The sequence below is a fragment of the Protopterus annectens genome, chromosome 3.part0 (assembly GCF_019279795.1).
Source record: "Protopterus annectens isolate FY-2018-M chromosome 3.part0, PAN1.0, whole genome shotgun sequence".
Classification (NCBI taxonomy): Eukaryota; Metazoa; Chordata; order Ceratodontiformes; family Protopteridae; genus Protopterus; species Protopterus annectens.
Window position 1 is genome coordinate 158,393,617 of NC_056731.1, and position 22,889 is coordinate 158,416,505.

The 22,889-nt window shown below is 37.4% G+C and overlaps 1 protein-coding gene across 1 annotated transcript in view; it reads right to left on the bottom strand.

Moving 5' to 3' along the window:
* LOC122796291 (probable G-protein coupled receptor 141) overlaps positions 1-20,559 on the bottom strand; it is a 679,533-nt gene extending 658,974 nt beyond the window's left edge. The window contains exon 1 of the mRNA XM_044064657.1: positions 20,253-20,559. Within this exon, the coding sequence (XP_043920592.1) occupies positions 20,253-20,259 (7 nt within the window). The 5' untranslated portion in view covers positions 20,260-20,559. The remainder of the gene's footprint in view (positions 1-20,252) is intronic.
* Positions 20,560-22,889: the final 2,330 nt, after the last annotated feature.

Consider the following 22,889-nt stretch of genomic DNA (forward strand, 5'->3'; position numbering starts at 1 on the left):
TAATAACCTTTCCATCTCTGATTATTGTCTATTCTTTTCAATCTGCTGTTTCTCTATAAAATCTCTACATTTATGGTGTTTCCTGATCTATAAAAAGATATTCACATTAAACCATTGTCAAACAATAATTTCCGAACTTTGACTTTTACAGCATTAATGGGGATTTGCCACTTGAATATCAATTGCCCAGTGAAATATATGGACAATTTGCTGCTATAGTCATATAATGCAAAAATGCAAAGAATGAAATAAAATGAATGCAAATAGAGTGGAACACAAGCTAAAAAGTAAGGGAAGGGTGTTGTTGAAGTGACAGCATGCATATTTAATTAAGTGTGGGATAGCATCTGCCCATAATGGAAAAGGGGACAATTGTCTGTAGAGCTAGTACTACTTTGGATACTTTGGTGAAGACTGCCATTACTGTGCCAAGCAGAAGGGTTGCAAATTCCAGTATGAAGTACTTACTTTAGGTAATAGTGCATCCTACACTGGCCCTTATGCCAAGCTTAGCCAAGCTTAGGCTGTGTATGTCTGAGATGCTCTGGCTAGTGTCAGGGTTATTGATAGCAATCATTAGATGCACCATCATGATCCACTGCATCTGGATTTCAGGGCAGCCTGTTACCTAGAGCTGTTCACCTACTGATGTATCCATTATTACCACCCATATCCTGGCCAGGTGCAGACATACCTGCCCTTGTGTGCACTTGTTATTGTTCTGTATACTGTGCACTATCTATGTAGTCTTAGGCAGCTATGTGGCTATGTATTATCAAGAGATAATTATGACAGTCTGTGAACCTGAGGGCTGTTGAAGACGAAGTCCTGTCTGATGTGAACTTTATATTGCATGTGCTCATCACAGCTTATACGATGTTAAGCTATAGTCCCAGCAGTGCATGCCTGTACATCAAATAAATGTTTTCACTATGAAAATCAACATAAAAGGGGAACATGTGCAATGCACATTACATACACATTTTTAACATGTCATGCTGTATACAATTTTACCATATTCTGTTTAAATGATATAGCACTGATATGCAATGACCATTATGTGACGTAGACGAGCAGATGTACTCCCCACCTCATCACCATTCTGTGGTATACCATACATGCCATACCGGTAGGCACTGTGCTATCCAAATGCCAGCCACCAATACAATCACATATTTTCAGAATGACACTGGAAAGTGACATCTATGCAACTTTTTTGTGACTTGATTTCCACTAATGGATCCAGGAATCTGAAATGGCTCCACACAATGTGAAACCCATGCTTTGCTACTGCATATGTTCAGTACTGCACCCACCTGTACCTTCTGTTAGAAATATTTGAGACATTGGAAAAGAGTCACCACCCAAGATTGTACTAGGTACTTAGCATTATCAGGGACATACAAAGATTGCACTGGGGAACATACAGAGAGTGCACTGGTTACTTTTTGTGTGTTCATTTAATGTTTCCGGTGCACTTTGCAGCACCCATGCTTGCCTACTCAATAGGTGGCTTGCAGTGTCCTGTAATATCCCTAGAAGAATTCCTGGCAAAGTCTGATCATTTTCAACATGCAACTATAATGACTACCCCCAGAATGCTTGCATAATGAACTAAAGATGATACCCGCATTATGTTTCACATTGCAGTGGATGGTGTTGACAACTTCTTTTTAGATATGCCATCTTATATCATATAATGGGCATGTATGTGTCTAGGGGTAGAGTCCACATAACTTAACATAACTGGCAGATTTGCTACCATTTGGGATAGTTACATGTTTTTTCATGATTACTGGTGGTAGGAGGGCATCATAACAGGCAGTGTACACCTTTAAGTATTGTAACATACAAGTAAGGACTAAATCTAGTATCCCTGATGCAGGTAACTAAGATAGGCTTAATGTATCACCTGTAGTTAGTTGGAACATTTCTGTAGCTAGAAACCAAAGTGAGGTACTACTCTTGGCTACAAGCAGGACTGGTCAGATTTGCAACTGAAGGTCAGCACAAGCGCAGCTACCCTGTAGTGGCCAAGGAACTCTTATTCTATCAACACTGTGGGGTTCTGCCATTTGTGGAAGTAATGGCATTGCTGTAGTCTGGCTGGGTTTACATCACCTTATACTTATTGCACCCTCGCTGCTCAATGTCATCCAAGTATAAAACACTTTTGCTGCATTTTAGCCTTCTTTTATCAGTGCAGTTTAATTATGTCATGTGGATGTCTTTCTTTCTGATCAACTTGCGTCATTCACAGCTATTGGCCAATTGTTTTTCATATTGTTTGTTTGTAAAGTGGTACACATTTTTTCTTAGATACAGTAATATCTATATGCAACTGCATTTATTTAATTGTTTTCTTTTTCATTTTTTTCATTCATTTGTTCATTGTAATATTTTGGGAGCACTCTGCCTTCTGGCAAGCTAAATGATGCAAGCGTTTTATATTGTTCAAGAATTATACACAAAATGATGGTCTATGACTCCAAAACTCATTAGTATAGGATCATAGGCCTGCTGCCATTTGTGCGCCATTTCAAGGTTTGCCAATTTTCCTTTTTCTGCTTGAAATAACCTATCGCATTTAGTTATAGAATGGTCTTACCCATCACTTGGTTGATAATTAAATATTACCCCCAATGAGAATAACTATGATCATACCATAGATAATTTGAGGGGACCAATGCATGGGAAAAAGCACTTAGGAGATACATCTGTCCATTAGTAGTACAGGGGGCAGTCCTAGGGTAAATTTTCTTTTTACCATCCATAGATCTAAGTTGCACTTGAAAATGGAAAGGGGTGAACTTGGGGAGTCTGTTCCATAGCAGAGGTATCCTCTGTGAAATACACCCGTCCCTCCAAACCATTCTGTTGATGTTGCAGAAGAGGTTGAGATCCCTAGACCAATTATTTCTGAGGACATTTGACTTGCTGATGTGAAGTAAATCCATCAGTAATAGGTCAAAAAATGCCTTCTAGTTCAGACACAGATCACCTCTTAGCAGTTTGTAGGATACCGATTATAGTGTCCTCGTATCTTTTTAGCAAGGTATTTCTACGGTGGACAGATACATGCTAAAGGGGGGGATTATATTCAATGACTGGCCTAATGAGGGCTGAGTATACCAACTTCCTTTGGTTCATTTATGTCAACCAGTAATTCCTTATATGTCTATATTTCAAGGTTACTTTGTTTAATTAAGTGCAACTATTTGCATACTTATTTTTTCAGTTTATAACACATTGCACTGATTTGTGTCCATTTGCACAGTTCTTCATATGTGTATGAATTCTAACCATGATATGCAGAATTTCAGTTGTTTAGAATCACTTGTTTTCAAGCATTGTCTTCTTGGTATAATTATTGTTGATTAAGTTTCAAAATTGTTTAGTTGTTGTGGTAAAATGACATAGGAAAGTGGATGTATCTTATATGGTAAAACCGCAAATGAAACCACGGACCCGCCAAAATACAAAGGAGATCAACAAAAACCTTTGCAGCCAATAATATCAGAATCTATTTTGCTTCTTTTTTTCTAGTCAAGCTGCCCTTTATGATATCATTCATTTATTACACTACTCATTTAAAATATAAAATATGACTTTTTTCATCTATTGCTAGATTTGATATTTGACAAAGATGAGATTAAAAAAAACAGCGTGTGCTTCGGTTTCCTTGTCCATCCATTATCAAGTAGTAAATATTCTTTATCTGTTGAACAGCATGTGCTTCAGACTCCTTCCATCATTATCGGACAATAAATATTCTTTGTATGTTCTATCACTAGGAAATTACACTTGATAAGAACAAGCAAAATACAAAACTCCTTTTAGAAAAATAAATCTGTCATTTCAGATATCGAGTATAGTTCTTGCGATGCTGACATTGCCAAATCTAATAATACGGTGTATACCACTTTGCAAATAAATGATATCAAAAGATGATGTGAATGACACAAACTGAGCAGATAGATATGCATACACCTGGCCATAACAACAATCTATCCCAGTGATCTTTGATATCAAGTCCTACTGAATTTCATAGTGAAGATTTATCCATGTGCAATAACATTACTGAGTCTGAATTAAACAAACAGTTCTGTACAGCAAGAGAGATGGTTAGAGCAGAAAGGTAAATAATTTCATATTTTATTTCAAAGATTCTAAGACATCTGAAAAAGATCAGTTTCTAAGATGTCTGAAAAAGAACAAAAACTACAGGGCACCAAAAGTCTTCATAAGACCTCTAAAAATATAAATAAAAAGAGCAAAATAATCTTCTTAAAAACTTCTAAAAAAGCTGCAAAATGCATTAATACCTTGATATGACTCAAGGAAATAGAATGCAAACAAAAATTTCTAAAAACTAGAATAACAATAAGGATGAAAAACAAGAGACTTTTTAAAGACTATAAAGAGTAGGAAAAGGCTGAATGACAGAAAAACAAACTCATGGGAGAGGTCAGAACTACCTCACCCAGATCCCATAATTTTAACAATTTCAAAGCTTGTTTTAAGAATGCATTTGTTGGCTACACTGACTTTGGTCGGATAGTCTGCTTACAAAGGGGATGTTTTATGTGCTGATGGATTTGTCTTTCCCCCTCTGAAATCCTTTAAAATTATTTTTGTAGTGTTTTGACCTGAGGGTTGCTAAATATCCCGTCAGTGTTGTCTCCTTTTACACTCAGTAACCGTCTTCCTTCAAAGAACAGGTATGCGTCATATGTTATTACATTTCTATTTGTTCTAAGACTGTGTAAAACAGTGGTAAAGGCTGTGGTAGTCTGTTATATTTGTAACAATTTTATTCAGATCAGAAAAGCTTTATGTATACTGAGCATGTTTCCCTTTAACACACATGTATGTAATGTGAGTTGCTAGTGTTCTGGTGTGTATATATATATATATATATATATATATATATATATATATATATATATATATATATATATATAAAAACACTATTTTGATCTACTGGTTAAACCCACAAATGCTTACTAACTGATGGTGTTATATTGTACCTATCAGTGTAGTGCTATGTTCTGATAATCTCATCGATACAGCTGTATATAAACATCATATTACTGTGGTTCGCTATCAGTACACTTCCTGCTAAAACTACTTTGAGCTTACATTCATAAACTTTCTTACCATCACTCACCTCTTATACTTTCCTTGTATTCTCTTGCTCTGACTGGTCCTTCCTCCATCTCTTTTTTTGTATAATAAGTACTAACTGTATTGCCTCAATATAATATTACAGTTTAGTAGAGTTTTTCTCCTTCTTTCATTTCAGAGCCTGCGGTCACTACGTCTGACCTTGATACTGCAAGAGCTCTACAAAAAGGCCACTACACCTGACCGTGATACTGCAGGACCTCTGGCAAAAGGCCTTACTCCTACAAGTTTACTGAGAATTTTGCCATTGTATAATGTAAATAGTCCATGCACTTTAAGGACCTCTTACTAAGCTGGCCACTTTTTCTTGGCCATTAGACTATACTGCATGTGCCAGTTATTTAGCCTCACAAAATGAAAAAAAATACTGTTTTAATTTGGAATCTCTGTTAATTACTTTGAACTGGCTATAAATTGTTTGCACTCAGTTATAATTTGACCTGGGGGTAGGAAGCCCACTATGTCCAGTCTTGCTATGCTATGCTACACTATGCTCAGCTTGGCCAGGCTCGGTTCGGCTTCACTTCACTCCCCTTCCCTATCCCCAAATCCCACATGCGCACACTCTTACCCCAATATTATACTTTCTATATACAAATTTCACTTGTGTCACTTATTCGAAAACCCTCCCCAAATGACCTTACCATCTCTATACTTAACACTTCTGTTCTTTATCTCCATTTAATTGTTAGCCTCATTCCCACCGGTTTTGCTCCCTCCCATATTGCTTTGCACTATATCCATTCATAATCACATCCCTTTCTAGTACTACCTATCTATTCCACATTGTATCTTTTACTTTTCCCAAATAAACTCTCATTTTTTCTTATTTTCTTATTTTTGGCTACATCATTATACTCTAGCCTTTCATACCTCTCTCTCCTTACATTCCAGAGAAGATACCAGGACAATCTGTCTTCTTTGATAGACAACACTTCTCTCCTTACTTGTCCTTTAACAGATTTCAGAATCCACCATCACTGAATTGCCTACTACCCTGCAGCTTCTTGTTTCCATCTTCATTGCTACTCCCCCACTACCTGACATCTATAAACTACAGATTCCTGTACTTAATTAAGCTGCATTTCAGATTATGTTCTATTCTTCTACTCCTACTGTGCCATCTTTCATCCTACCATGAGTCAATAATATATAGCAACATCTCTGCAACTCTGTCCCAACCACCTATCCATACTTCCTCTTTACAGTATCCATTCATTGCACCAAACCTATTTAATATTGTCCCTCACCCTTAGTCCAAGTGTATACTGATTAACTGCACTTCATCTCAAACCAAAACAAAATTAAGTGCAAGAATCCTCTCCAAAAAACAGTATGCATAATTCCACAATATACTAACATCCTTCTAGGAGATAGCCATCCTAATCCTGGACCTACTTATCACAATGAACACAAAGATAATTTTCTCCCACATACTTCCCAACAACCACCAGTCCCCAACCTTGGTGATCAGATTTCTGCTGCAATAAATTTAGTTAGCATAAAAAATAAAACTGCTGAACTACATGCCTGCATTACCAAACATAAGCCTGCTGTTCACACTATAACTAAAACTTGGCTTAAACCCAGCATAAATGACTCCCAAGTTATACCTCTTGGCTATAATAGCATCCATAATGACCATATAAAGAAGAAAGGTGGCGGTATTGCTTGAATATTTCCCAATACCTATCATATTTCCCCTCACAGCAAACTAATACCACAGTTCAGTTCAGCAGAGATTCTTATTGCTTTCCTCAAAATAAACAATTATAAACAAATATGTATTAATGATCCTCACAGGCCTCCTGGTGATAGTCCAGCTATACTGGAAGATATCCTACACTGGATACATACAACAGTCCACAAGAAAAGACTACTAGGTGATGTGAATGCCAATTGGTTGGGCATAAACTGCACACACACACACACACACACACACACACACACACACACACACACACACACACACACACACACACACACACACACACACATATGCATACACATACACACACACACACACACACACACACACACACACACACACACACACACACACACACACACACACACACTTTGTATGTATTCATGTGAGTGTGTCAAATATGAGTATATTTCTGTGTGTGAATTAATGTGTAAGGGTAAATGGGATGGAAGGGTTTCAGAACAAGTTACTTTAAGTAAGAAGAAGGTGCAAATGACACAGACTGAGCAGAAAGATATGCCTATAGACCTTACATAATTGTCCTGCCTGATGAAAGAAGGGAAAAAGAAGAACAAGTGTTCACTAATGTAGAGTTCATGGAACATCTAAGTCATAGAAAATAAAAGCTGTTAGGTTCTCCACACTTGGCCCAATGAACCACATCAGTTCACAGGTGTCACCTATACTTCTTAGACTTTCTCAGAATGAAGTGAGACATTTAAACCCATACTATAATGAACAGATAAACTAAAATTGTTGGTGTATTGCAGCTCAACTCCCCCATGCCTAACTTACTAAATAAAATTGATGACAGGCTGTCTACAAATGGAAACTTTTGTCCCATCATTGTGGGTGGATCAGTTAACAGCCTGCAGGCTATTGTTAAAAAACTTTGCTAACAGAAAACATCATATTAGATTTATTATTTCTTCTACTTTGCTAACCGAAGACAAGGTTTTAGATTTACGTATTTTATTTATTCTGTATTATTACCTAGAACAATACCCATTTTCACTGGAGCTTTAGAGAGGAAAAACTCCAAAAAAAAGCTATTTTTTATAGAATGATAACAGAATAGTCCAATGAAATATAATACAAGTAAGACATGCATTAAACAATATCTAAATGATTTCAATCAGACAAGATAAATCAAAGGTAAAACATTTAAAACCTCTAAAGATATTAACATGTTGCAAAAGGGCTAAGATACAGTTGAACATCATCATGTACTGAGATGGGAGGATGCAAGATGAAAAAGGTAGTATTAATATGACTATTCTACAGTGATGTTAGGAGAAGTTGTACAAAAATGTTACCACTGGTGTTTAAAAGAAAGTAGAAAGACTTTGGAACTGGTCAGGAAATTGACAGAGGTACATAAAGAGGGAAAACGTCAAAGTGACAGAGGTAATGATAAGGTTAGGAAGGTTTATGATGAGCTCAAGGAGTCCGTTTTTATGAATAAAGTGGTATCAGGCTACCATAATCCTGCATGGAGGAGGTGTGCCTGAACATGCACCCAAAAGAACTGAACTGGCTAAATTCAACTTACATATGCATGAGTGAACATGTTGATAAAAGAAATCAAAACCAATCCCCATATACTACTCCAATAAACAGTGTTTAAAGCAAGTGTAAAAAAGTGAATGATGCATGTGCAAGCTGGAAATATGTGTCAGTACAGACTGCAAAGTCACTGAAAAGCAAAATAAATCCCAGTGTAAGCAGAACATTCACACAGTCAAATTGCTGATTTGTGAGGCAGTAGAAAGCATACGAGAATATGGTCCCATACATAACATGATGAGGCAGCAAAGTGCAGGCAAGCAAGCAATAGGGAACATAAATACATGTTTGCAAGTAGCTCAAATATTGTGTAACATACAGAACTTTTTTCTGTTTTATTTGCTTGCTTGTTAAATGGTTAAGTGAGCTATCCTCTGACCCTTTTCAGTTATATCAATAAATGCAACTGTTAATGGACTGAAGACATTTTGCAACTAAACAAAGACATTTTGAAGCACAATAACAGCAGCAATTAAGCACTGAGCAGGCTAAATTAAGCTTAGAGAGACAGGCAAAATTGATAATAAAATAAAAGGAATGCATATATATATATATATATATATATATATATATATATGTATATATATATATATATATATATATATATATATATATATATATATGCCTCTAACATTTCTACAGCAATACATACATTAGTTCTTGTTGTCGGTGAGCACAAATTAGCATAGTGATGGAAACCATAATACAGGCATTATATTTATTGAAACCATATCAATCATCTATCCAGTATTTTGCAGAATATCTCTGATTTTGTCTCATATTTTTGCCCTGTCACTCATAAAAGTTATCATTTTCTGGTAATCACTGAGGACTGCAGTTAGTCAATAATGCTGTAGTCTCATATGTCGTATTGCTCAGAAAGTACATGTTGATGTAAATCCTGTTATTCTATTAATGCTCAAAGTGAATTACAGTAATGTTTACAAATGTCCATGATTTTGACCATTTGCCTCCCACCCTTTATTTTTGGCTTTGTCCAGAATTATTGAGCAAAGAAGTTGAGAGATATGGGTAGAACATACTACCCCATATGATACACATATAGCTCTATGGATCTACCTGACTACATCGAAACTGTAAAAGAGCAAAAACGACTTCACCGACGCCAGAAGATCGACAGTTCACAAACACGACACCGCATACACTCGACACATCACAACAACAAACAAAACAAATCCCCTGTCCAAAACTCACACAGACAACACAAGCACACAAAAATCCTTACAAACCAACACTAACCCATACATACACAACTATCTACAACCCTAACCCAAACCCTTACCCTAAGGTCCGTCACTATCGCACACTCACCTAACCCGCGCCCTAACCCTAACTCACTTAACCCGCCCCAACCCAAAAACTATCACTACTGCACCCTTACCTAACCCGCGCCCTAACCCTAACTCACTTATCCCACCCCTATCCCTACAAACCGCCAACATCGCACACTTACCTTACTCGCACCCTTACCTAACCCGCGCCCTAACCCTAACTCACTTATCCCACCCCTATCCCTACACACTGTCAACATCGCACACTTACCTTACTCGCACCCTAACGTCTGTCACTACCGCATACTTACACATCCTTTCCCCATCTCAGTGTTCTCAGCGTCGGTGTTCTCCTCCGTTGGTCTTCTGCCTTGTCGATCTTCTGGCGTCGGTGAAGTCGTTTTCGCTCTTTTGCAGTTTCGATGTAGTCAGGTAGATCCAGCTCTATATAGTCTAGATGGCCCCTGACCCATTTTTAGCTTTGTGCAGAATTATTGAGCAAAGAAGTTGAGAGATATGGTTGGAACATAGCACCCCATATGATACACACATAGTTCTATATAGTCTAGATCATCCCCGACCCACAAACAAAGCAACAAACACATAAATACGCATATACGCACACAGACATCACAATATGTCATTGAGGTTGCCACAGAAAATTCCATCCCCCTACTTACTCATGGGCATATGCAACTGAAATTAGTTAACTAATTGTACATCCATAGAGGAATGCACTACATACTGGCACAAACAGCAAAGATTGTAATTGCCTACCATGGACATGGAAATGCACTTGACCTGGCTGTAGTATATTCCAGCACAGAAAACTATACAAATCACATGTTGCAGTACTATAGGAATACATTAGTAACTATCAAAACAAATAAATAAGTAAGGTACACATTTTGAGCATCACTCTACCCCCCCCCCCCCCACACACACACACACTCTGGCATCAAGGTGCACAATCTGCAGAAAACACAGTATGCAAACCTCGATACCAAGACAGCTTTATGCAAACATAACTCCCATAGTATTGTGGTCCACACTGTTGCCAGAATACTTGCATCAACCTATAGATCAGTGGAAGTAATACAGCAGTACCTACCTTACTGTAGACTATTCTGTAGTACTCATGTAATGTCAGCCTGTATCTCCTTATGATGTACCCCAGATTGCTGTGCATACATGGACACTCACATTTTCATCTGGTTCCATTCTCCCCAGGCACTTCATTATGGATGTAAGGTAGCTTAACAATTCTTTATGCATTACAGGTATTACATGGCTTTCACACTGGGTATGAAAAGTTGGGTTCCATAGCTTCTAGGGTAGGTGGCGCAGGACTCCAGGGTTAGAACAGTCACTCTCTTGCCATGCTGCACTGTGGTTTGTGGGAGTTTTGGCAGGTTTCTTTTGTGGGGGAAGGGGTTCCTCTCCATTTCAGTACTGCTACCATTGTTAAGGTTATTGTCTACAAGCCACAGAAGAACTACTATGTACTGAAGCAAGTGACTGACGGATCATACATAGAGCATCTGTGAGATGATCACTATTTAGCCCAGAACAAAATGTGTTCATAAAGGAATGTAAGCTATTTCATTACTGTGTCCAGGTTAGAATTCATGATGTGCTATAACAAGAAGGCTGTTTTTTGTAAGCAGTTCATTAGTTGTTTGCTAATTGTCTTTTCAGGGCATTTAAGAGAAAGCATGCTTCTGAGGTTTTTTGATTATTTTGCATCTTTAGTAATGTTGCTTTGTCTGATGTGGTAAAGTCTTGTAAGAGTTTCAGGCTTGTTCTTTATATCATAAATGAAGGATTTGATCTGAGATACTGATGCTGTTACCCTACTTCAATAGTACAAGTTTACAATGTCCCAGTCTGCATTCAGTTCCCAGGTTGCTAGTAATAAAGAATGCCCGTGGTTCTGGTAACTTGCAGTTATTAACTAATTTATTTATTTATTTAGTTACTTATTTGATGTTTTTTTTTAACCAGGAAAGTTTGAATGTGTGGAAAATCCCTTTTCAGTTGAAGCCCTGGGGAGAAAAGCACCACAATGAAATGGCAAATATGTATTAAAATATTAGTGCAATCTAAAAACATTACTATTCACCCACAATCCTTTTGTGAACACTGGGTATCACTTCAACAGTGATAATCACCTAAAGCCAAGATTCACATCACCACGTGGCACACACACACACACACACACACCTATGAGTGCCCAATCCACCTACTGCATGTCTTTGGAAATTGGGAGGAAACCGAAGCACCCAGAGAAAACCCATGCAAACACAGGGAGGATATGCAGACTCCACACAGAAGGAACCCAGCCAAGAATAGAACCAGTAAACGTCTTGCTGTGAGGTGACAATGTCACCTGCTGTGCCACTGTGGCTTCTAAAATGCATAGCTACAATTTCAAAACATTAGTACAGATTGAGATAGATTCAAATGTACATTCATCTTGATTGTATACGTCCTGATAATGGCATGCATGTGAAAAGATTGTGAACAGCAATACAAATGTAATGCTAAAAGAATTAGTGTGGGAAGAAATAGCCAGGGAATTGTTATGGCTAGGCTTGTATAGGCCCTAGGGCCGATAGCCTAGTACCAACCTATGAAGCTATGAACCTATGAAACTGTATAGAATAATTGCAACTGCTGTATATCAAATTTAAGTATATGTACACATCTTATTATATCATGTATAATATAAATGATTGTTTTATTTTAATACAATACAATACAATGATTCAAACAGGTGAGTTAAGTATGGTATTCAAGAAATTGAAGAAGACAGATAGAAAATACAAACGTCTTTAATAACTACAGTGCATAAGGAGATGTAAGTGTGCAAAAGTATCCATGAGTGAGCAGAGCATATGTTTTCACTAGTGTTACTAAAATCTGCAGTGTGACAAGCATGATAGCTTGTAGGAAAATATGTGTTTTGAATATTATCCTTTATGATGCTATAGGTTAGATATTTTGTAAGGTGTTCTAGACTAATGTTTTGTTCACAATAATTTAGAGATATGCTATAAAAAAGCCTGGTCTGATTCACAAATGATTTCAGGGTAGATATGAAAATTTTCAAATTTGTTTGCTGTTTACTAGATTGTGGAGTATTATTCCATAATTAAGATACACTAACAGAAAAAAAGCACATTGCCATGAGAGTTGTTGGCTTTTTGGATTTCAGCTTGGTATAGAACTCTGGACCTTAGATATCTGGGGTAATTATCATACTGTATATGTTAAACATGGCCACAGGGCGGCCACGGTGGTGCAGTGGTTAGCATTGCCGCCTCACAGCAAGAGGTTCTCCGGTTCGATCCTCGGCTGGGGTGCCTTCTGTGCGGAGTCTGCATGTCCTCCCTGTGGTCGCGTGGGTTTCCTCCGGGTGCTCCGGTTTCCTCCCACATCCCAAAGACATGCTGCAGGTGGATTGGACACTCTAAATTGGCCCTAGGTGTGCGTGTGAGTGTGCCTTCTGTGGAAGGTTGGGCGCCGGGCTGGCAACTCGACACTGTAAAACTCCTCTGCCATTCAATGTGCGGACAAGGTGATCCGCTGTGGCGACCCCTAACCGGGAAAAAGCCGAAAGAAGAAGAAGAAGAAGATATGTTAAACATGGCCACACACTTAAAGCAAGAGTGCAGTACTACAGGAAAAAACATCAGTTTATGTTTAAAAAAATGATTTATCTAGGCATTCCCAATACCTTATAGATAGAGAAAAATGTGTATTTAGCTTGTAGACTTGAAGAAGGGAATACACACATTTGAACTGTATTTGGTTCCAAATACATTGCCTAACTTAAGTGTATAGTACCTGTTGTTGTTTCAAGGGCGTGACTTGAACACTCAGAAATCACAGCAATTTCAGAGTTAGTAAATAAATGTAGTAGTTGAGTTAGGGTACACGTGTGGAAATGAAGAGGGGCAAAAATCCCATGTAAAAAAGTTTTAAAGGTATGGGTAAATTTCAGAATTTGATGTTTTGACTGAGTGGCAGTTTGTGTTCTAAAGTAGTGCTTTAGCTATCCCCCAATAACATCACATAGATGAAATGAATGGCGTTTCTCAATAATTCAAGGACTGTAATTATATTCCACAGAATACTACAGTAGAAAGTGTGAATGAGGGGGAATATACTGAGCCCCAAAATATGTTATCTTGGAGTAGTTCCTGATCCCAAAGTACATAAATGTCAGAGTTAGTATGTGATATGTAATAGGTGCAGGGGACACATCCCTTTACAATGGAAGATCCACAGCACAAATGTTTGAAAATTGTAGCAGTACATTTGAGAATTTGAAGTTGTTTTGACGAAATTGCATTTTATATTTTGTACTGTTCTGGCTTACATAATCCTTTCTCGTACTTCCTTTGGGGAGCTTGAAATTAGTACAGTGTAGACTGAAACAGCAGTACATGAAGGTGGAGCAGCACATTATCTTACATCATAGATCTGTTATAACACTCAAAACACATCACTAAAACTCCTTTAAAAACAAGGTTCTCTGCCACAAAGGTTGAAGCTGCCTTAACAGAAGGTCTACTGTCCCACAGACCCCCCACTTGCCTTCATAGAATGACTTTGCAAGGATTGCATTTTGCCAGGGTACTTCTGACAGCATGGACCACCTTTCGTCAAAGTACATCTAGCAGTATCGCTAAAGGCCTCCAAAATATTCACAGTCCTAGTTTTACTGAACATTCTTCAGCTGGTATCAAATAATTAATTCTCAAGCCCTCCACCAGCCATTACATGTTTCTATTTTTTTCCATTTTAAAGGACTAATCATAAAGTATTAAATAAATGCTGACTTATTTACAAATAGACACAATTTGAGTTCTGGACCAACTCCGACCATATCAACATAATAGCTGTTACTGAGGCATGGTTCAAGGATGACTCAGTATTCGCTCCACCTTTCAACAAAAATACATCATATTCAAAGACAACAGATCAGACAATTGGTAAGGCAAATGAGTAGCTGAGCATATAGACAAAGAATAAGAAAACCTAAGTCTCAATGCATTGCTAGGTCCAATACTACCTCTAACAAAGACCTTAACTGATTATTGCTACAGGTTAAACCAAAGAATAAAAAGGTCAGACAGACAAACCAATTAATAAAAACTACAACAAAAACTTAGCCAAGCTAGAGGTTTTCCTGTGTGATACGTTAAACCTCCCATATTAGAGGCCCATGGGATATATGCAAATAGCCCCTTAAGGACATCAAGTGTTTCATCTGTATGGCTTCTGAATGTGCATGGCTTTTTACTTTTTAAGTCGGTATGTATACATTCAGGCCAATAAAACCAAACCAAAAACACATAATTGCACAATTAAATCCAATACCAATGAAGCACCCACACTATAAAGTCCGAGGGATGATCTCTTTATTTAACTTCCTTAACACAACAAAATGCATACAGCGTTTTTGTCTTAATCCCAAAGACTTCATTAGATGAATGAAACAAAGTGAGCAGTCCTCTTTAAATACCCCTCCCCCCAAAAAATTATCCAATAAACATTTTATTAATTAAATCAATTCTGTAATTAAGTTAATTCAATTCTAATTAAATATATTTCATTTGATATAAAATTAAAATTGCTCTAAAATCGTAATCTTATACTTTTATTAGAGCATGGCATGTGAAAATAAATAAAAATAAGACTAAAAAAAGAATAAAAAAAAAAATTTAGAAACACTTATGGTGTATTTATAGTTTTTGTTACACCAATGTTTAGTTGAAAATATTAACAAAACCATATAGTGAAGTACACTAAATAGCACAATGTTAAAACCTAACAAATAATACATAGTAAATGATATAAGACAAATGATATAAGACAAATGTATGTTGTTGATGTGCTGGACCACACCCTGTTCACCTCTCTATTGGCTACCAAGCTTATAATTTGGCTGCTCTTAGTTTTAAAACTGCTGCCAAAGAGAGATGATCATTCAGACCCGGGTCATTGATGGCTTCCAGTTTTAGTTGCCAAAACAGTTCTCGAAACTCTATCGTGGTCTCCCAAGGCCCTCCCCGTGGGTCCACTTCTATTTTTTCTATGACATAAAAACGTACTTTGCTAATGGACAGGTGGTGTAATGTCTAAATAGGGCATTGGTCTCATCCTTTTTCCTAATATCATTCAGATGTTCATAGATGCGCCTTTTTAATTTCGTGGTAGTCTTCCCTATATAAAATGCCCCACAGATGTTACAGATAGCAATATAAACCACCCCCGTAGTGTCACAATTAGCAAACCCATTGGCTTTAAGTTCTATCCATCTTTTTGTTAAGGCAACTGTTTCTCCTTGTATAATTTTTAGGCACTGTGAGCATCTCCCACATCTGTATGTTCCTTTTTTCCTCCTACGTGGTTTTGTCTGTTTGGCCTCTAGTATTTCTTTAATGTTCCTCCCCTTTCTATAAGTAAATTTAAGTGGATCCAAAAAAATCTTATCCAAATCTGAGTACTTACTAAACCTCTTCCAGTTACTGGTGACTATATTTTTGATTCTCCACGCATCCCCATTGTAATTTAGTACAAAATTACTACTCCAGTTAATATTGTTCTGTTGATATTCATTTACTTCATTCACCCTATTGTCAATAATTTCTCCTAAAATAGGGGTAAATTTCTTCCTGCTTTCCTGCCTAACCTCAACCATAATTTCCTCAATAAGTTCCAGGGGATATACCCTTTCCAAGAACATTTTTTTTCAAGTTTTGACTTTCTTCTTCATAATCCTGGTCTTCTGATGTCATTCTGCAACTCCTTATAAATTGCCCCCTCACAATACTCCTCTTTTGAGAGAATGGGTGGGCACTTAAAAAGAACAAATATGAGTTGGAGAAAGTACTTTTTCTAAATACAGTGGATTTAAAGTATACAGAATCAGTGTTTTTTCCAAAGTCACATCCAAATATTCCAACTTATCTCTGGAAATATGGTGTGTGAACTTCAAAAATTCAGTAGTTTCATTAATATATTTTATAAAGTTATGTAATTCTTCTTCTGGTCCTACCCAAAAAATAACAATATCATCCAGGTAACTACAGTAGTAATTCCAGTACTTCGAGTAGTCAGAATGGAAAATATATTTCTCCTCCCAGGTGGAAAGCACCAAATTAGCATACATGGGAGCACAACTTGCTCCCATGGCCACCCCACTAGTCTGTTTGAAAAATTCTCCCTCAAAGAAGTGGAAGTTGTTCCTTAATACTAGGTCCATTAATTCAATAAGTAGGCATATTTGGTCGTTATCTATATCCCCCTTAAACCTTAATGCTTCCTCATACCATTCTAGGCCGTTACTATGGGGTATTATGTTGAACAAGTCCTGTATATCCAATGTAACAAATGGCATTTCTTCCACATACAGCCTATGGTTGATGCTCCTCAAAAAATCCCATGCATTTTTAAGTATGCCTGCTCTCTCTGTCCACAATTTATTTAGTTAGTTGTCCAGAAATTTAGCCAGGGGATAAGTTTTAGATCCCATGGCGGCCACTATGGGCCTAAGTGGTGGATCATCACAATTTTTATGAACTTTGGGGATTTCGAAGATAGATGGTATTTTTGGTTTATCTATATATAAGTAGTTGTATGTGTCAAGGTTTATGCCCCCTTCTTCTAGTAATTCATTCAACATAAAGTCTATTCTTCCAAGGGCCACATTGATCTCTTTTCTCGAAACTCTTGAATATCTATTGGTATCATTGAGCATGTCCAACATTTTAGCAGAATATAAAATGGTATCCATAATGACCACTCCCCCACCCTTATCTGGTTTCATAACCCTAATATATTGATTGTCTCTAAGGGAGGTGAGAAGTGTGTATTCTTCTTTTGTAAGTATAAAATGATGTTTACTATTCCTACAACTAGCCCTGAGTTCCTTCTCCACCTGTGATTCAAAAATTTTCAGTTGTGGGTGGAGGGTGGGTTATATGTACTTTTCTTTTTGTTCTGCATATTAGCTTGCTTGTTTCCTTCTGTTTGATAAACAAAGATTAATTTAAGGTTTTTTTTTACGTAAAAACAACTTCAAATCAGTCAAAGTCCGAGAAATATCCTCAGTAGAAGTAGGAACAAATTTTAAACCTCTACAAAAAAGATTAAAATAAGTGTGGGTAATTTCCAACCCACTGTAGTTGAAAATACTGAAATTGTGGTAAGAGTTCCTATTGCCATCACTAACTATAATTTGATCATCTATATTAACCTGAGGAATGCCTGTCCCATTCTTATCTGGGCTCAATGCCATCTCCCGTTTGGGTATCAACTCTTGTGACTTTGATAATAATTAACAGGACCCTGTTCGTTAATTCTCTCTGACCTCCTGAGTTCCGGAAAATCATGGTGGTCATCAAGGTCATAACTATCTTCCTGGTGGTAATATTGATGTTTTAAACCTTCCCCCATCTGTTTTCTCCTTCTAAGATCCCTTTCATATGTAACGTTACCCCTTTCCAAAAATGTAGTTCCAGCATACTTGTTATTAAACCCCCTAGATTTGGGTTTGGGGTAACTAACCTTGTCCTCATATTCCATTATATCACGGTCCAGTTTCTTACATTTTCTGTCATACGAAAACCTACATTTGTCTTCAATTTTTACTTTTGTGTTAAAATATTTCATTGTTTCCTCTTCTACTGTGAATAATAAATCATTTATTATCAGTTGGTTAGTTTTCTCTATATCAAACAACAATTTCTCCATTACCCTCTCGTTCTCACAAATAGACTTCACTATCTGTAATCCACAATTGTTAAAAATGTTTAAAAGTTCCACATGAAAATCACTACTCTCAACAACATTGTTGGGATATTTATAAATCTGCAGTCCCTAGGGCACAACCCCCTTCTCCACGCATTCTTGTAAATAATTGTTGTCAATGCCTAGGGATTTATACTTCAACATTAAATCGTACAAATTGTTGACATTGGTATTATAACTGTTGGCTATAGGAACATTTGCTGTACAATTGTGGGAAACATAATTAGAAAAAGTTCTATTTGTTTTAAGCCAGTTTGTAACATCATTGTCCCTACCCCAGTTACAGCCCATTGTGCTTTCTTGTCCATGCCTAGTTGCGGTTGTCTGCTCAATCCCAACATCTCGGTGTTCAGTCACCCTGCTCTTGTCCATCCTCGGAACTTGTTGCTTCCTTCTAGCCCCTGAAGGATGGGTGTTAGCTATCTGTGGACATGCATGTTTCAGCTTTTTTATGGCCTCATCAGAACAGCAACTGTTTGGCTATACTTACAAAACACAGCGTTTTTAAACCCAGCTGATGTCCATAACCATTAAAGTGTACTTAAAATATCTCAACTAACATCCAGACCAAAGAATACACAGATCTAAAATGGCAAACTATCTAGTAAAAACTACAAGAAAAACCTAGCCAGATTAAGCTTAGCTTAGCTTATTCTAGAAGGAGAGAAACATAAATAATAGATTCTGCTTGCTTGGATCAGTAATAAATAATAGTATGACAAGCAGTCAAGAAATCCAACAATGAATCACTCTTGGTAGGACAGCCAAGAAAGTATCTATATAAGATATTCTGGTGCAGAGATGTAAATTTACATATGAAGATTTAACTTGCCCAAACTATGATATTTTCAATAACACCAGTGGATACAAAAGTTAGACAATAAAGTAGCATGACAAAAGAAAACTGATGCCATTGAACTATAATGTTAGTAAGGATTGATAAAACAAATCAAGTTGTATTGGATGAAATGAAACGTAATATTGGCTAGAAGATCAGATAACAAGACTGACTTTCATGCTTCAGACATATCATGCAAAGAGAAGGATTATTAGAAAAGACGTTATGCCTGCCAAAGGTGAAGTTCAATGTACAAGTGATGAATCTGCAATGAAGTGGATTAATGCAGTGTCTACAGTGATAGATGTCCCTTTATCAGTGATTAGTCATCTTCCCAAATACTGAAAACTGTTCAAGAAAACTATTCACAGACTTGCCATAAATCACCATTGACCTGATAGCACACAACAACAACATGTCTTAATAATAAAATAGTGCTTCACTGGCATGCCCTAAACTTAAAGCAATACCACCACTCCTTTTCCATATATGGACTTGCAAGCTTAAGAACTTGCATTATCATAACAAGACAAAAACTAAAGTTACAGAACTGAAACAGTCCATATGCTCAAGGCACTAATGTATGAATTCACATAGTAACTTTATCGGTATACCTTAATACTATCAATTATTGTTTTCTCTGAATACGGTAATGAAAGAACAATAAATATGTCAAGATTCTAATTGCAGATTTGCATGACAGCTAAAATGCAAAAGCCTTTAGTGTACCCATATCTCCATGGAAAATCTTTAAAAGGTTCTGTCTCAAGCACATACAAATTGATACGGCCTAAATGTGCAACACGATTAACACAACAAACAGCAAACAGAAACTTACTTTGCATCACTGGCCTCTCTTTTCTGACCTTGTCCTTCCAATAGTAAAACTCTTCTGTATTATGCTCAATCTGGTCATTGTTTCTGTGATGACACTGTTGTGTGGTTTTCTGAATGTCTGTCTTGGTGGACAACTTGCAATCTATTTCATCCCTGGTATAAGAACGCTGAACTCAATGTGGGTAAATTTAATTATTTAAAAAACTGTAACATTGTTATTTCTATTAAAATATTCAGCATGTACAACATGGAAAATGAGTAAAATATGTATAGCTAGGCAAAAAAGAGTGCAGGAAGATGCCCATCCAGAGGGGTGAGAATGAAATATTGACAGACGTGCCAGAGTTTAAGCAGTGTTACCAAGTTCCTTTGGGGAGGATGCATGTTCAGTGTCTGCAACTTCTAATCTTGGTTTCTCTGTACAGGAACCTGCTAAATGAGATAGCAATACTGCATTACACATCAGTACCTTCCATCTAGCTAATTACCTTGATCTGTTTCTAGATCTGCATGCATGGTATATCACTTAAAATGTTCAAAGTCCACTAAGATAAGTAAGTAGATGGTATGAAGTGCTATACATAGCCATTTTGTTACCTCATATGCTTTGCAGAAGTTGACTTGTATGATTAACTACTCTTTGTTTAACTGAAATTAAGTATTATGCAATGTAAACAAATGCAGCTTTTCTCCCTGATCCTCTGCATGAGTATTACCCAATTGGACTTTTCCGGTAAATAAAGGCAAATAAATAAATAAATAACTTCACATCATAAATCATGCATGACTGTGCTGAGCAGTACCATCAAGAGTGTATGTAATTTACAATATGAATTCTGGCCAAAACAGCCTTTATTAAAAGCCCTTTCAAAATTATTTATGTATGTACGTATGTATGTATGTCTGTATGCATTTTTGTGACTGTTTATATATTTTTATTTGTTAACCAAGTTACAGCATCAATCCGCATAGACCTTTTTCAGATTCAGCCCTAGAGCACTGTCTCATTGATTGTTCAGTGCCACACAGTAGGCAAATGGAAACTAAATAAATCACACATTATGTGGCAGACTTGATGTGGATAGACCGGCTCACAGGCCAATGCAGCACAGGCTTCAGCAGAACTGTAGAAATTCAAGGCACATTGGCTGTATCTGTAGGCAGGAATCTTGTCACACAATGACAGACAAATAGCAAGAGTAAGGCAAGGTGCGGCCACCTTGGGAGCAAGGTGTTAGAGGTGCTACTGGCGGATGTCAGGTGGTCAGCAGTGTAGTACCTATGTCCAGAAATGAATGCTGATACTGCATTTGTGGTTAGGACTGATGCACTTTAGCATATCATGTGTGCTGTAAACTGCAGCAAGCTGCTTGATCTAAACTAGCAACCTTCTCTGGCACCAAGGAGGTTGTCAACACGAACACTACACATCAATCACCACCCACACCTACACAACACACACCCACATATGTGGAGGTCCTCAACAAAAACATACCCAAACAAAAAAAACCTCTGAGGCAAAAACCGTGAACTCCACAGCTCACCACACCACACACCAAACAGTCCACACACCTATGTGTCACAGCCACTAAGGCCTAACCATAAACTCAACATATTAGTCATAGGGGAGTCCATTGTGAGACACACAGATGTGCCCCTCTCCAGGCTGGATAAGATGAAAGTCATGGTTAGTTGTCTGTCAAGTGACAGAATCTGCCATATTACACATGCACTCAAGTCTCTCAACAACAGGTACTGTTATGACTCTGTCGTAGTCCATGTTGGCATGAATGACTTGAGATGTACCTCCCTGGACTATATGAAGAGAGACATGATCGAGTTTGCTAAATATGTGTCCCAGGCAGATATGTTCCTAACCTTAATCAGCATTCTGCCATCACCCAGAATGATGCTTGAATACAAACAGAAAATTATTGACTTTAACAATTGGCTTAGTTTATGGTGTCATTCCAAGGGAATCTAGTAAGTGACAGCCTGGGATGACATGATTGACAGATCACAATTCTTTGCCAGAGATAGCCTGCATCTATTTCCCTTGGACTTCAGGCTCCTGGCAAAAGCTCTTGCCTCCTCCATAGTGTCTGTTTTAGGCAATGGCATGAGGTCAAAACTACCAACATGAAAATGTTCATCAAAATGCAAATTAAAGGTCATGCTGCTAAATGCTAGGAGTCTAAACATGAAATTGCACTCATCACAAGCATTCTTAACCCTGGAAGATGCTGACATTTGTGAAGTCAAAGAAATCTGGTTCAAAGCTGTGGAGAGTACCCCCGCCATACCAGGTTACTCATCCTATCATACATTCAGACCCCAAACCATGGCCAGCAAAGCAAAAGGAGGTGGAGTTTAAAATATATTAAAGACATACACACCTCCAGGCTGGTCAAACAGTATGACACACAGGAGACACTCCAGGTACAGTTAACTGTTGACAAGCCCCTCTCTTCAAATCATATCTAACTATAGGCCCCCAACTTTGACTCAAGATGCCCAGGCCAGCTATCTGGACCCCTTTGAATCTATTAAGATTCAACCCTTTACCCTGATCCTAGGTGACTTTAACTATCCAACCACAGACTGGAAAAACTACTCTTACCAAAACACAATTGCCTAG